The following is a 15053-nucleotide window of genomic DNA, read 5'->3' on the forward strand; positions in this document are numbered from 1 at the left end:
GACCCTTGAACATCATAGGGGCATTAGGCGTGCCAAAGCACGACACAATGGAAAATTCACATGTAACTTAGAGTCGGCCCTCCACATGTGTGCTTCCTTAGCATCCGAGGATTCAACCAACCCCAGATCATGTGGGACTATAGCATTTGGTATTGAAAAAAATCCGTATATGAGTGGGCCCACACAGTTCAAACCTGTGTTGTTCAAGTCGACTGTACTAGATTGAAAGGTGAGAGCTGAGAGTTTATGAAAGCTAGCAGATAGAATATTAAAGCCAAAGCCAGCGTATGGATAATTACTTCACACCTGTAAAGCAAATGTGACCACTCTTTTGATGGGATGAGGAGTTTAAAAAATGACACATTGGTCCACTTATTTGCCACTCAAATCCATCTGATCAGTTTTTAAACATTCGAAGTCTCCTCCCCTCAAAGAAAAACAAACTCTAGTTTTATCTTATTCCTGCCTCACTCTAACCAGAAAATAGAATGCCAAAGAGCTAGGAAATGAACCACCAGTTAGACAACTTCAAACAAAGACACCTGGGATTTCATGGTTTCTAGCTTTGTGACCTTGAGCAGGTCACAGTTTTTCTGCTCTGTTTCTGGACCTATAAAAGGGCCTACCTCCCTCTGAAGACCATCTGGATAGTTTGAGATAAGGAATGTGGATGCTGGCTTCCAAATTCTCAAGCCTTCTAAAATGTTATTGATTACGATTATGTTATTATGGTTATAAGACTGCTCACGGGACACATAAATCTTCCCTTCTCTTTCAGTGAAAGATTGCCCTCTATTCTTTCCTCATTTGTGTGTCCCAAAGTCCTTCTCCAATTAAGTTTTTGCAAGCTGCTGATGGGATGCCCCTGATGAGCAGTGTAATCTAAGCTCTGAGATTCCCAAGGCTGAACACAATCACTGTAATGCATCTGCTGTCAGGTTAGCCCTGTATGCAAACCTCCAAAGGAAGAGAGACACTGCTAACACCAAGTTCAGGGGAAAGCGTAAAGAGGCCTCAACCTCCCTCTCCCTCTACCCTCCAAGAAAATTCTCTAACAGTGTTAAGCAAGAAGAACGATTGCAGCATGGAGAAAATATACATGGGGATGGTCTGGCTGCAGCTGAAGCAGCTCCCACTGACATATCAGAAGTCAAGTTCCAGCCTTCAGTGAGCGTGATTGATGGTGAAGTACACTTGCCTTTGTTCAGGTTCCCAACACATTTCAGAAGTTATACAATGCTGTCTGGACAAAAATCAGGAGTGAATTATACATCTGAAGTAACCATGACCTAGAAAAGACCCAAAGGCAGGAAATTTCAGTGGAAAGTCACTGAAAGAAAAAAGCAACCAGAAGTAAGTTGGCTAAATTGGGTAACATGAGTATAAGATTAAACATTGGCATGTTTAGAAATTCCCAGTCCCAAGTTAATAAAACTGGGGTCATGAGAATTCTCCTTACTTTACCATCTGCGCTTATCGACGCACTCAACCTCTTCCCAGCCCTAGAAAAACATTGCTTGGAGGAGGAAATATAATTCTTCAGCAACATTTGAATTTCACCTCAAATAAGACTATATTTCAACATCTGGAGAGATATCTCAATCCAAATTTATTCTAAGCTATTCTAATTTAAGTCAAATCATTTTGGACAAATAAAATTGCCAAAACATAATATCATCTCCCTTTCCTCATGTATATAAAACAAAGCATCTTGCATCCTACTGAAATAATGACTAAAATCTTAATAAATCATGAGTAAAATTTTAATTTAATAAATAATATATTCATGTGGTTTTACAATAACTATAATTGTCTCTCCTTTTCCTTTTTCTAGCTTTGAAGGCCTCACCTTCTAAAAAACGGTGCAACTCCATTGCCGCCCTGAAGGCAACCTCACAGGAGATTGTGTCCTCAATTAGCCAGGAATGGAAGGATGAGAAGCGTGATTTGCTGACCGAAGGGCAAAGTTTTAGCAGCCTTGATGAAGAAGGTAAAGACATGGAACTTAGAAAAAGAAAAGATAAAAGTTCTTGTGATTTTACTTGTATAAGTAATGTAAACTCACAGTAGAAAAATGAGAAAGTACTTTCTCTAGGAAACAAAGTCTCTTAACTAATTTTTAAAATGATGTTTACAGTATGACACACTTAATGTAAAATTTTTATAACACATAAACAATACTGTATATAGTTTATGGTAAAAAAAATTTAAAACAGACTAAAATATTCAGAAACAAAGATCTATAATCCCACTACCTGAAGGTAACACATCTGAAGGTTTCAGTGTTTTTACTAGTAGACCTTGGTCTGGGCTTGTATATATATTTTTTTCAAACATATACATACATTATATACATAGACATACATACATACACAATGTAACAGTGAATTACCAATTTATTTAGGTCCTCTTTAATGAGTTTAATAAAAGTTTTATAATTTTCTCCTGGCATGTCATATATTCCTACCTTTTGTTAGATTTATTTCTCAAATGGTTATAGAGATAAAGACATAGATACGTATTTTCTGTCTTTTCAGGTAATGTATATATATATATATTTTTTTTAATGACAAAAATGATTTAATGGAGTGTCTGGGGTTTCTGACAAATACCAACCTAAAAGACCAAACAAAGAGTCATTCCCAAGAGCATCAACTTTGCAGGTTACCCTCGATTAATTTCATCAACTGCCCATCAGAAATCTGTTGCAAAGGCTCTGATGGCAGATCACCATTTGGGCAGACCTTTGGAAAGAAAGCCTCCTGTTTGCTCTGGCTCAATTTCTGCCTGCATCAGGGAACTACAGAAGTTAAATCTGCACTCAGTAAGAAAGGGCGTGTCTGAATCTCAGTGATACTTGAGTGTCTGAGAGAAACTCTGTTCTCTATTTCTATTTCACAAAGGACCCATAGTGCATGAAGCTGACAAAGCAATGATTAAGGCTGAGCTTCCTATAGCCTCAAACAGTATTGCTTAAATTGGGGATTTGGGGAGGCCACCAAAATCCCACCCAAGTGTTGACCTTTGGCAGAGTTTCTCTTCAGCACCACCCTCTTCTCTTTTTCTCTGGTGCTGGGGAAGGAGTCTTGGGCTTAGAATGATCTGACATACGTTTATTGAGTGCCTACTATGTGCCAGGCACAGTTTTAGGATCTTGAAATTTGGCTTCAAATCCAAGATCCACCAGTCCTAGCTATGGACCTAGCTGTGGACCCTTAATATCTGAGCACTGCTTTCCTCATCAGTAACTGGGGCTAATTGTGCTACCTTCTTCATGGGGATATTTTGATAATTCACGTGGTTAATATACAGCATAGAACCTGTCACAAAGTAGGTGGTCAATAAGTGTTGCATTTAATAGGATCTGTTTCCAATACCCGTGGAAAACTCCTCTCACGTTGGCACCTTTCGAGACTATTCAAAGCTGCCCCATCCAGGTGCTCCATATTCTGAGACAATCCAACCACTATCAAACTTTTGCATTAAAGAACATTCTGGAAAACGAATACAATACAGTGTTAGTATTACTTAAAGAATGGCTTAATAGGGTACCTTCCCAGAAATGTTTAGGTTTAAACTCCACTCATCTTTTTTTTTTTTAACATCTTTATTGGAGTATAATTGCTTTACAATGGTGTGTTAGTTTCTGCTTTATTACAAAGTGAATCAGCCATACATATACATAAACCACCGTATGTCCTCCCTCTTGCGTATTCCTCCAACCCTCCCTATTCCACCCCTCTAGGTGGTCACAAAGCACCAAGCTGATCTCCCTGTGCTATGTGGCTGCTTCCACTAGCTATCTATTTTACATTTGGTAGTGTATATATGTCCATGCCACTCTCTCACTTTGTCCCAGCTTACCCTTCCCCCTCCCCATGTCCTCAAGTCCATTCTCTATGTCTGCGTCTTTATTCCTGTCCTGCCCCTAGGTTCTTCTGAACCTTTTTTTTTTTTCTAGATTCCATATATATGTGCTAGCATACAGTATTTGTTTTTCTCTTTCTGACTTACTTCACTCTGTATGACAGACTCTAGGTCCATCCACCTCACTACAAATAACTAAATTTCATTTCTTTTTATGGCTGAGTTATATTCCATTGTATATATGTGCCACATCTTCTTTATCCATTCATCTGTTGATGGACACTTAGGTTGCTTCCATGTCCTGGCTACTGTAAATGGTCCTGTAGTGAACACTGTGGTACATGACTCTTTTTGAATTATGGTTTTCTCAGGGTATATGCTCAGTAGTGGGATTGCTGGGTCATATGGTAGTTCTATTTTTAGATTTGTAAGGAATGTCCATACTGTTCTCCATAGTGGCTGTATCAAATTTACATTCCCACCAACAGTGCAAGAGGGTTCCCTTTTCTCCACATCCTCTCCAGCATTAATTGTTTGCAGACTTTTGATGATGGCCATTCTGACTGGTGTGAGGTGATACCTCATTGTAGTTTTGATTTGCATTTCTTTAATGATTAGTGATGTTTAGCATTCTTTCATGTATTTGTTGGCAATCAGTATATCTTCTTGGAAGAAATGTCTATTTAGGTCTTCTGCCCATTTTTGGATTGGGTTTTTTGGGTTTTTTTTGATATGGAGCTACATGAGCTGCTTGTAAATTTTGGAGATTAATCCTTTGTCAGTTGCTTCACTGGCAAATTTTTTCTCCCATTCTGAGGGTTGTCTTTTTGTCTTGTTTATGGTTTCCTTTGCTGTGCAAGAGCTTTTAAGTTTCTTTAGGTTCCATTTGTTTATCTTTGTTTTTATTTCCATTTCTCTAGGAGGTGGGTCAAAAAGGATCTTGCTGTGATTTATGTCATAGAGTGTTCTGCCTATGTTTTCCTTTAAGAGTTTTATAGTGTCTGGCCTTACACTTAGGTCTTTACTCCATTTTGAGTTTATTTTAGTGTATGGTGTTAGGGAGTGTTCTAATTTCATTCTTTTACATGTAGCTGTCCAGTTTTCCCAGCATCACTTATTAAAGAAACTATCTTTTCTCCATTATATATTCTTGCTTCCTTTATCAAAAATAAGGTGACCATATGTGCGTGGGTTTATCTCTGGGCTTTCTATCCTGTTCCATTGATCTATATTTCTGTTTTTGTGCCAGTACTGTACTGTCTTGATTACTGTAGCTTTGTAGTATAGTTGGAAGCCCAGGAGCCTGATTCCTCCAGCTCCATTTTTCTTTCTCAAGATTGCTTTGGCTATTCGGGGTCTTTTGTGTTTCCATACAAATTGTGAACTTTTTTGTTCTAGTTCCATGAAAAATGCCATTGATAGTTTGATAGGGATCACTTTGAATGTGTAGATTGCTTTGGGTAGTATAGTCATTTTCACAATGTTGATTCTTCCAATCCAAGAACATGGTGACCTCTCCATCTATTTGTATCATCTTTAATTTCTTTCATCAGTGTCCTGTAGTTGTCTGCATACAGGTCTTTGGTCTCCTTAGGTAGGTTTATTCCTAGGTATTTTATTCTTTTTGTTGCTATGGTAAATGGGAGTGTTTCCTTAATTTCTCCTTCAGATTTTTCATCATTAGTGTATAGGAATCCAAGAGATTTCTGTGCATTAATTTTGTATCCTGCTACTTTACCAAATCCATTGATTAGCCCTAGTGGTTTTCTGGTGGCATATTTAGGATTCTCTATGTATAATATCATGTCATCTGTAAACAGTGACAGCTTTACTTCTGCTTTTCTGATTTGGATTCCTTTTATTTCTTTCTCATCTCTGATTGCTGTGGCTAAAACTTCCAAAACTATGTTGAATAGTAGTGGTGAGAGTGGACAACCTTGTCTTGTTCCTGATCTTAGTGTAAATGCTTTCAGTTTTTCACCATTGAGTTTTTCACCATTGAGAACAATGTTAGCTGTGCATTTGTCAAATATGGCCTTTATTATGTTCAGGTAACTTCCTTCTATGCCTACTTTCTAGAGGGTTTTTATCATAAATGGGTGTTGAATTTTGTCGAAAGCTTTCTCTGCATCTATTGAGTTGATCATATGGTTTTTCTCCTTCAATTTGTCAATATGGTTTAATCACATTGATTGATTTGCATTTATTGAAGAATCTTTGCATCCCTGAGATAAACCCCACTTGATCATGGTGTATGATCCTTTTAATCTGCTGTTAGATTCTGTTTGCTAGTATTTTGTTGAGGATTTTTGCGTCTATGTTCATCAGGGATATTGACCTGTAGTTTTCTTTCTCTGTGACATCTTTGCCTGATTTAGCTATCAGGGTGATGGTGGCCTCGTGGAATGAGTTTGGGAGTGTTCCTCCCTCTGCTATGTTTTGGAAGAGTTTGAGAAGGATAGGTATTAGCTCTTCTCTAAATGTTTGATAGAATTCACCTATAAAGCCATCTGGTCCTGGGCTTTTGTTTGTTGGAAGATTTTTAATCACAGTCTCAATTTCAGTACTTGGTACTTGGTCTGTTTATATTTTCTATTTTTCCTGGTTCAGTCTCAGAAGGTTGTGCCTTTCTAAGAATTTGTCCATTTCTTCCAGGTTGTCCATTTTATTGGCCTATAGTTGCTTGTAGTAATCTCTCATGATCCTTTGTATTTCTTCAGTGGCAGTTGTTACTTCTCCTTTTTCATTTCTAATTCTGTTGATTTGAGTCTTCTCCCTTTTTTTCTTGATTAGTCTGGCTAATGGTTTATCAATTTTGTTTATCTTCTCAAAGAACCAGCTTTTAGTTTTATTGATCTTTGCTATTGTTTCCTTCTTTTCTTTTCATTTATTTCTGATCTGATCATTATGATTTCTTTCCTTCTGCTAACTTTGGGGTTTTTTTATTCTTCTTTCTCTAATTGTTTAAGATCTAAGGTTAGGTTATTTATTTGAGATGTTTCTTGTTTCCTGAGGTAGGATTGTATTGCTATAAACTTCCCTCTTAGAACTGCTTTTGCTGCATCCAATAGGTTTTGGGTCATCGTGTTTTCATTCTCATTTGTTCCTAGGTATTTTTTTATTTCCTCTTTGATTTCTTCAGCAATCTCTTGGTTATTTAGTAGTATACTGTTTAGCCTCCATGTGTTTGTATTTTTTACAGATTTTTTTCCTGTAATGGCTATCTAGTCTCATAGCGTTGTGGTCAGAAAATATTCTTGATACGATTTCAATTTTCTTAAATTTACCAATGCTTGATTTGTGACCCAAGATATGATCTATCCTGGAGAATGTTCCATGAGCACTTGAGAAGAAAGTGTATTCTGTGTAGAGAATGGACTTGGGGACACGGGGAGGAGGAAGGGTAAGCTGGGACGGAGAGAGTGGCATGGACCTATATATACTAACAAATGTAAAATAGATAGCTAGGGGGAAGCAGCTGCATAACACAAGGAGATCAGCTCGGTGCTTTGTGAGCACAGGGGTGGGATAGGGAGGGTGGGAGGGAGACTCAAGGGGGAGGAGATATGAGGATATATGTATATGTAAAGCTGATTCACTTTGTTATAAAGCAGAAACTAACACACCATTGTAAAGCAGTTATACTCCAATAAAGATGTTAAAAAGAAAAAAGTAAAAGAGAGTGCATTCTGTTGTTTTTGGATGGAATGTCCCATTAATATCAGTTAAGTTCATCTTGTTTAATGTATCATTTAAAGCTTGTGTTTCCTTATTTATTTTCATTTGGGATGATCTGTCCACTGGTGAAAATGGAGTGTTAACGTCCCCTACTATGATTGTGTTATTGTCGACTTCTGCTTTTATGGCTGTTAGCATTTGCCTTATGTATTGAGGTGCTCCTATGTTGGCTGCATAGATATTTACAATTGTTATATCTTCTTCTTGGATTGATCCCTTGATCATTATGTAGTGTCCTTTTTCGTCTCTTGTAATAGTCTTTATTTTAAAATCTATATGGTCTGATATGAGAATTGCTACTCCAGCTTCTTTTGATTTCCATTTGCATGGAATATCTTTTTCTGTCCCCTCACTTTCAGTCTGAATGTGTCCCTACGTCTGAAGTGGGTCTCTTGCATATATACGGGTCTTGATTTTTTATCCATTCAGCCAGTCTGTGTCTTGGTTGGAGCATTTAATCCATTTACATTTAAGGTAATTATTGATATGTATGTTCCTATTACCATTTTCTGAATTGTTTTGCATTTGTTATTGTAGGTCTTTTCCTTCTCTTTCTTACCTGCCTAGAGAAGTTCCTGTAGCATTTGTGGTAAAGCTGGTTTGGTAGTGCTGAATTCTCTTAGCTTTTGCTTGTCTGTAAAGATTTTTTTTTTTTTTTTTTTTTTTTTTTTTTTTGCGGTACGCGGGCCTCTCACTGTTGTGGCCTCTCCCGTTGCGGGGCACAGGCTCCGGACGCGCAGGCTCAGCGGCCATGGCTCACGGGCCCAGCCGCTCCGCGGCATGTGGGATCTTCCCGGACCGGGGCACGAACCCACGTCCCCTGCATCGGCAGGCAGACTCTCAACCACTGCGCCACCAGGGAAGCCCCTGTCTGTAAAGATTTTAATTTCTCCATTGAATCTGAATGAGATCCTTGCTGGGTAGAGTAATCTTGGTTGTTGGTTTTTCCCTTTCATGACTTTAAATATGCCCTTTCACTCCCTTCTGTCTTGCAGAGTTTCTGCTGAAAGATCACCTGTTACCTTATGGGGATTCCTTTGTATGTTATTTGTTGTTTTTCCTTCGCTGCTTTTTAATATTTTTTCTTTGTATTTAATTTTTGAAAGTTTGATTAATATGTGTCTTGGCATGTTTCTCCTTGGATTTATCCTGTATGGGACTCTCTGTGCTACCTGGACTTGTTTAAGTATTTCCTTTCCCATATTAGGGAAGTTTTCAACTATAATCTCTTCGAATATTTTCTCAGTCCCTTTCTTTTTCTCTTCTTCTTCTGGGACCCCTATAATTCGAATATTGGTGTGTTTAATGTTGTCCCAGAGGTCTCTGAGACTGTCCTCAATTCTTTTTTCTTTATTCTGCTCTTCAGTAGTTATTTCCACTATTTTATCTTCCAGGTCACTTATCCATTCTTCTGCCTCAGTTATTCTGCTATTGATCCCTTCCAGAGAATTTTTAATTCCATTTATTGTGTTGTTCATCATTGTTTGTTTGCTCTTTAGCTCTTTTAGGCCCTTGTTAAACGTTTCTTATATTTTCTTTATTCTATTTCCAAGATTTTGGATCATCTTTACTATCATTATTCTGAATTGTTTTGCAGGTAGACTGCCTATTTCCTCTTCATTTGTTTGGTCTGGTGGGTTTTTACCTTGCTCCTTCATCTGCTGTGTGTTTCTCTGTCTTCTCATTTTGCTTCACTTACTTCGTTTGGGGTCTCCTTTTCACAGGCTTCAGGTTCATAGTTCCTGTTGTTTTTCGTGTCTGTACCCATTGACTAAGGTTGGTTCAGTGGGTTGTGTAGGCTTCCTGGTGGAGGGGACTAGTCCCTGTGTTGTGGTGGATGAGGCTGGATCTTGTCTTTCTGGTGGGTAGGACCACGTCCAGTGGTATTTTTTGGGGTGTCTGTGACCTTATTATGATTTTAGGCAGCCTCTCTGCTAATGGGTGGGGTTGTGTTCCTGTCTTGCTAGGTTGGAATAGGGTGTCCAGCACTTTAGCTTGCTGGTCGTTGAGTGGAGCTGGGTCTTAGCGTTGAGATGGAGATCTCTGGGAGAGCTTTCGCAGCTTGATATTACGTACAGCAGGGAGGTCTCTGGTGGACCAGTGTACTGAACTTGGCTCTCCCATCTCAGAGGCACAGGCCTGACACCTGGCCAGAACACCAAGACCCTGTCAGCCACATGGCTCAGAAGAAAAGGGAGAAGAAAAGAAAGAAAGAAGAAAATAATAAAATAAAGTTATTAAAATAAAAAATTTTTAAATTATTAAAAATTAAAAAATTAAACAGTAATAAAAAAAAGAAAATAAATAGAGGAGCAACCAAACCGAAAAACAAATCCACCAATGATAACAAGCGCTAAAAAGTATACTAAAAAAAAAAAAAAAGACACACAGAATCATAGGACAAATGGTAAAAGCAAAGCTATACAGACAAAATCACAGAAAGATGCATACACATACACACTCACAAAAAGAGAAAAAGGAAAAATATATGTATATCTATATTAAGAAAAAAAAGGAGGAGAGCAACCAAATCAATAAAAAAAAATCTACCAGTGATAATAAACTCTAAATACTAAACTAAGATAAACATAAAACCAGAAACAAAGTAGTTGCAGAAAGCAAACCCCAAGTCTACAGTTGCTCCCAAAATCCAGTGCCTTGATTTTGGGATGATTCGTTGTCTATTCAGGTATTCCAGTGATGCAGGGTACATCAAGTTGATTTTGGAGATTTAATCCATTGCTCCTGACACTGCTGGGGAAATTTATCTTTCTCTTCCTTCTTCGCACAGCTCCTGGGGTTCAGCTTTGGATATGGGCCCGCCTCTGCATGTAGGTTGCCTGAGGGCGTCTGTTCTTCACTCAGACAGGGCGGGGTTAAAGGAGCAGCTGTTTTGGGGGCTCTGGCTCACTCAGGCCTGTGGGGAGGGAGGGGTACAGATGCAGGACGAGCCTGCGGCAGAAGAGGCCGGCGTGACGTTGCACCAGCCTGAGGTGCACCATGTGTTCTCCCAGGGAAGTTGTCCTTGGATCACGGGACCCTGGCAGTGACGGGCTGCACAGGCTCCCAGGAGGGGAGGTGTGGATAGTGACCTGTGCTTGCACACAGGCTTCTTGGTGGCTCCAGCAGCAGCCTTAGCATGTCATGCCCGTCTCTGGGGTCCACATTGATAGCTGCAGCTCATGCCCATCTCTGGAGCTCGTTTAGGCAGTGCTCTGAATCCCCTCTCCTCACGCACCCCGAAACAATGGTCTCTTGCCTCTTAGGCAGGTCCAGACTTTTTCCCGGACTCCCTCCCGGCTAGCCGTGGTGCACTAGCCCCCTTCAGGCTGTGTTCACACAGCCAACCCCAGTCCTCTCCCTGCGCTCCGACCGAAGACCAAGCCTCAGCTCCCAGCCCCGCCCGCCCCAGCGGCTGAGTAGACAAGCCTCTCGGGCTGGTGAGTGCTGGTCGGCACCGATCCTCTGTGCGGGAATCTCTCCACTTTGCCCTCCGCAACCCTGTGGCTGTGCTCTTGTCCGTGGCTCCAAAGCTTCCCCCGCCCACCCCTCATCTCTGCCAGTGAAGGGGCTTCCTAGTGTGTGGAAACCTTTCCTCCTTCACAGCTCCCTCCCACTGGTGCAGGTCCCATCCCTATTCTTTTGTCTCTGTTTTTCCTTTTTTCTTTAGCCCTATCCAGGTACGTGGGGAGTTTCTTTTCTTTGGGGAAGTCTGAGGTCTTCTGCCAGCATTCAGTAGGTGTTGTATAGGAGTTGTTCCACATGTAGACGTATTTCTGATGTATTTGTGGGGAGGAAAGTGATCTCCATGTTTTACTCCTCCACCATCTTAAAGGTCTCTCCCCAGGTAGTATATTTTTAAGGTTTGGTTTTTCTGGCTGTTTGTTGCTACTGCATAGACCTCACATCTTTTTTTCTTTCTTTCTTACTTGCTAAGTAGGACTTCTGGTAGAATGATGAACAGAAGTAGTGATTGTGGGCGGCCTTGCCTCATCCTGATTTTAAAGGGAATACTTCTAATGTTTCACTGCTGAGAAAGAATTTTGCTGTATTTGATGCCCATAATCAAGTCAAGGAAGTTTCTTTTTATTCCTAGTTTCTAAAGTTTTTATCAGGAATGAGTGTTGCATTTTATCAAATATTTTTCTCTATCGAGTTGATCATTTGGATTTTCTCTTCTAATCCTATAAGAGGAAGTGACATTTTAGATTTTATTATCAGTATATTCTTTTGGGAATGCCAACATTTCCCAAAATTTTCTTTTATTTCCTGTAGAAGATTAGATCTCTTCTGGGATTTTCTTTTCCTCAATCTTTAGAATAGTGTGTTCATCCTTTTCCCTTCTGCAGCACTTATCCATATCTGCCATGTTGGGTTTCTTTCTCATCTTATAAACCGACTTTTATGCAGATTTAGTGATTTCAGCTAGAGTTACTGAATTGCCCTTGCTCCTCTCTCTGAGTTGATGGCTCCAGTTTCTGACAGGCATCCACCTCTTTCCCTAAACGTCCCTGCATTGGCATCTCCCTACCACACTGCCTAATTTTCTAGGATAAACTTATTTTTAAACTGTGATAGTTAAACTTTCAAATAGTGTGCTCATTATGACTTCTATTGGCTATACCTCAATAAAAATGTATGTATTGCTTCTAAAGTTTAAGCCATGAGTCCGGTTGTTAATCTTAGGGATAAGTATAATAAATACACTACACAGCATTTAGAAAATCTGGAAACATAGGAAGCAGTGCACAAATTATGCTTTTTTCAACTGAACTATTGGACCCATTGCTTTAGATCTAAAGGTACTTCACCAGAAAAAGTCTCTTAAGTTTGAAGAAAAACCTATTGAGCATATTCTTTGAAACTGTTAACATACTATTTTTAAATGAGTTTATCTTGATAATTCTCTGCATCTACAAAGTTTGCTGCAAGGTTCGGCCTTTCTATAATGCTCTATACTTGGGGACTTCCCCTTTCGTAATGCACCAAGTCATTACCAAATTTCCCTCCAGTTTTTAATCATTTGTTTTCTATCATTCTCAGTATGTCTGGGTTGTATTAGTTTTCTTTTGCCATGTGACAAATTACCAGAAAGTTAGTTAGCAGCTTATTATAACTTCCATTTATTAGCTCACAGTTCTATAAGTCAGAGACTAGCAAGGCTTACCTGGGTTCTCCAACACAGCTTTTCAGGGTCTCAAAAACTGGGATCAAGGTGTCAGCTGGCTGAGTTCTCATCTGGAGTTTCTGAAGAAGAATCCTTCTCCAAGCTCATCCTGTTGTTGGCAGAATTCACTTCCTTGCAGTTGTAGAGCTGAAGTCCCATGTCATTGCTGTCTAACAGCTGTGGGCCAGGCTCAGCCCCTAGAGAGCATCCTCATTCCTTGCCATGCAGCCCCCCTCCATCTTCAGACGGAGAATTTCTTGCAGGTCAATCCCCCCTTACACTTGGAATCTCTGCCATCACCATCTCTGACCTCTAGACACAAATTTAAAGGGCTCACATGACTAGTCCAGGCTCACCTGAATAATCTTCCCTTTGACTAACTCAGAGTTAACTGATTAGTGGCCTTAATTACATCTGCAAGATTCCTTTTGCCACATAAGATAAAATAATCACAGGAGTAATATCTCATCATTCTCACAGCTTCCACCCACACTCAAAAGGAGATTATACAAGGGTACAGGTCATTGAGAGTCATCCTAGGATTCTGCCCACCACACTAGTTATTTTAAAAAACTGAAGAGTATGGGCACATAAGGAAACAGTTCTCTACTTCAAAGAACTGCTCCTAAGGGTCAGCTACCCAGTGTTTGGGTGCTGTCTGACCTGGGCCCGAGTCACTGGACAGGTAGTGTTTTTCTGTATTCTGTCACTCAGCGAGCCTCTGGTTTATGAAATCAGGCTGAGGATGCCCAAGACCTGAGTCTGCATTAGTTGTTCTCAGTCTAGCTCTATCCGCCTTATATTTAGTAGTGATTCATTGGAATCTGATGTGAGGTTATTTTTCAGATTCAGTTTTCTATGTTACTGAGAGTTTTCATATTTTTCTCTGTATTTAATGAGAAGGTGGGATCAAGTATATTGAAGATTGCTAGCCAACTGTCGTATGGAAGCCTTTCTGACTTTTGCATGTTGAGCATGTTGTCACTTGTGTTTTTATATGATTATCATCTGTTATTCATCATGGCAGTTCTTTATTTTGATCTGAATCAGATGCAGAGCTGCACCATCTCATACATTTTAATGTGTGTCTGGATTCCTAGTCCAGAGTCCAGACCTTCTGTGCTTGCCCCCTTCTCCCTCCACGCCTCGCCCCACCTCTCCATCTATTTCCCTCCAAGTCCAAAATCCAAACCTCACACTCACATGATAGTGCCTATTAGGATCAATCTCCATTCATTCACTCCCTGACAGTACACAATTTTGAGCCTATAAAGGAATACCAGAAACACCGTAAGGTTATATTGTATTTATTATCATCTGTTTTAGTTTAGTTTGGGGAAGTGATTGAAAAGAATCCACAGTACATGGGCTTCCCTGGTGGCGCAGTGGTTGAGAGTCCGCCTGCCGATGCAGGGGACACGGGTTCGTGCCCCAGTCCGGGAAGATCCCACATGCCGCGGAGCGGCTGGGCCCGTGAGCCATGGCCACTGAGCCTGTGCGTCCGGAGCCTGTGCTCCGCAACAGGAGAGGCCACAACAGTGAGAGGCCTGCGTACCGCAAAAAAAAAAAAAAAAAAAAATCCACAGTACAGCATGGTGACACGAGCTAATAATACTGTATTGCATGTTTGAAAGTTACTAAGAGAGGAGATCTTAAAAATGCTCATCACCAGAAAAAAATGCTGTAACTGTGGTGATAGGATGTTAACTCAACTTACTGTGATGATCAGTTCACAATATATACATAAATCTAATCATTACGTTGTATACCTTAAAACTAATACATTGTTACAGGTCAGCTGTAGTTCCATAAAATTATAAAATATCTCCACTGGTGAAAAATAAATCAACTTGAGCCCAACTATAGAACTTTAAAGACAGGATTCATCCACAATGTTCCATCTCTGGGAACATGCATGTCTCTCTTTAAAGGAGTTCTGTTCTGTGTGGCTGGACCTTTCAACAAAATACTGTCTCTGACAAGCTGACCAATAATGAATGTGAATTTGTCCAAAGTTTAGGATAGGATGAGTAAAAATGATCCAGAAAAAAAAAAAAAAAGATCCAGATTCAACTCTCAAAAAAAAAAAAAATCCACATAGAGAGAGTAGGCTGGGTCACTGCTCAGCCTTGACTGTTCCACTTTCCTGATGAGGGAGGGCTCCTGCATAAGTATTTTCATAGGTACGTACATTTTAAAGAAAAATAAGAGTTTTCTCATTTTTAAAAAGGCAGCCTTGCTGTTAGAATATAATGTCAAGAAGAGCTGTGGATAATATTCA

The 15053-nt window shown here is 39.8% G+C and overlaps 1 protein-coding gene across 1 annotated transcript in view; it reads left to right on the forward strand.

Moving 5' to 3' along the window:
- PIP5K1B (phosphatidylinositol-4-phosphate 5-kinase type 1 beta) overlaps positions 1 to 15053 on the forward strand; it is a 214206-nt gene that overhangs the window by 122048 nt on the left and 77105 nt on the right. Inside the window, exon 11 of the mRNA XM_060102269.1 lies at positions 1835 to 1990. Within this exon, the coding sequence (XP_059958252.1) occupies positions 1835 to 1990 (156 nt within the window). The remainder of the gene's footprint in view (positions 1 to 1834; positions 1991 to 15053) is intronic.

Source organism: Mesoplodon densirostris, chromosome 6, assembly GCF_025265405.1.
Source record: "Mesoplodon densirostris isolate mMesDen1 chromosome 6, mMesDen1 primary haplotype, whole genome shotgun sequence".
Classification (NCBI taxonomy): domain Eukaryota; kingdom Metazoa; phylum Chordata; class Mammalia; order Artiodactyla; family Ziphiidae; genus Mesoplodon; species Mesoplodon densirostris.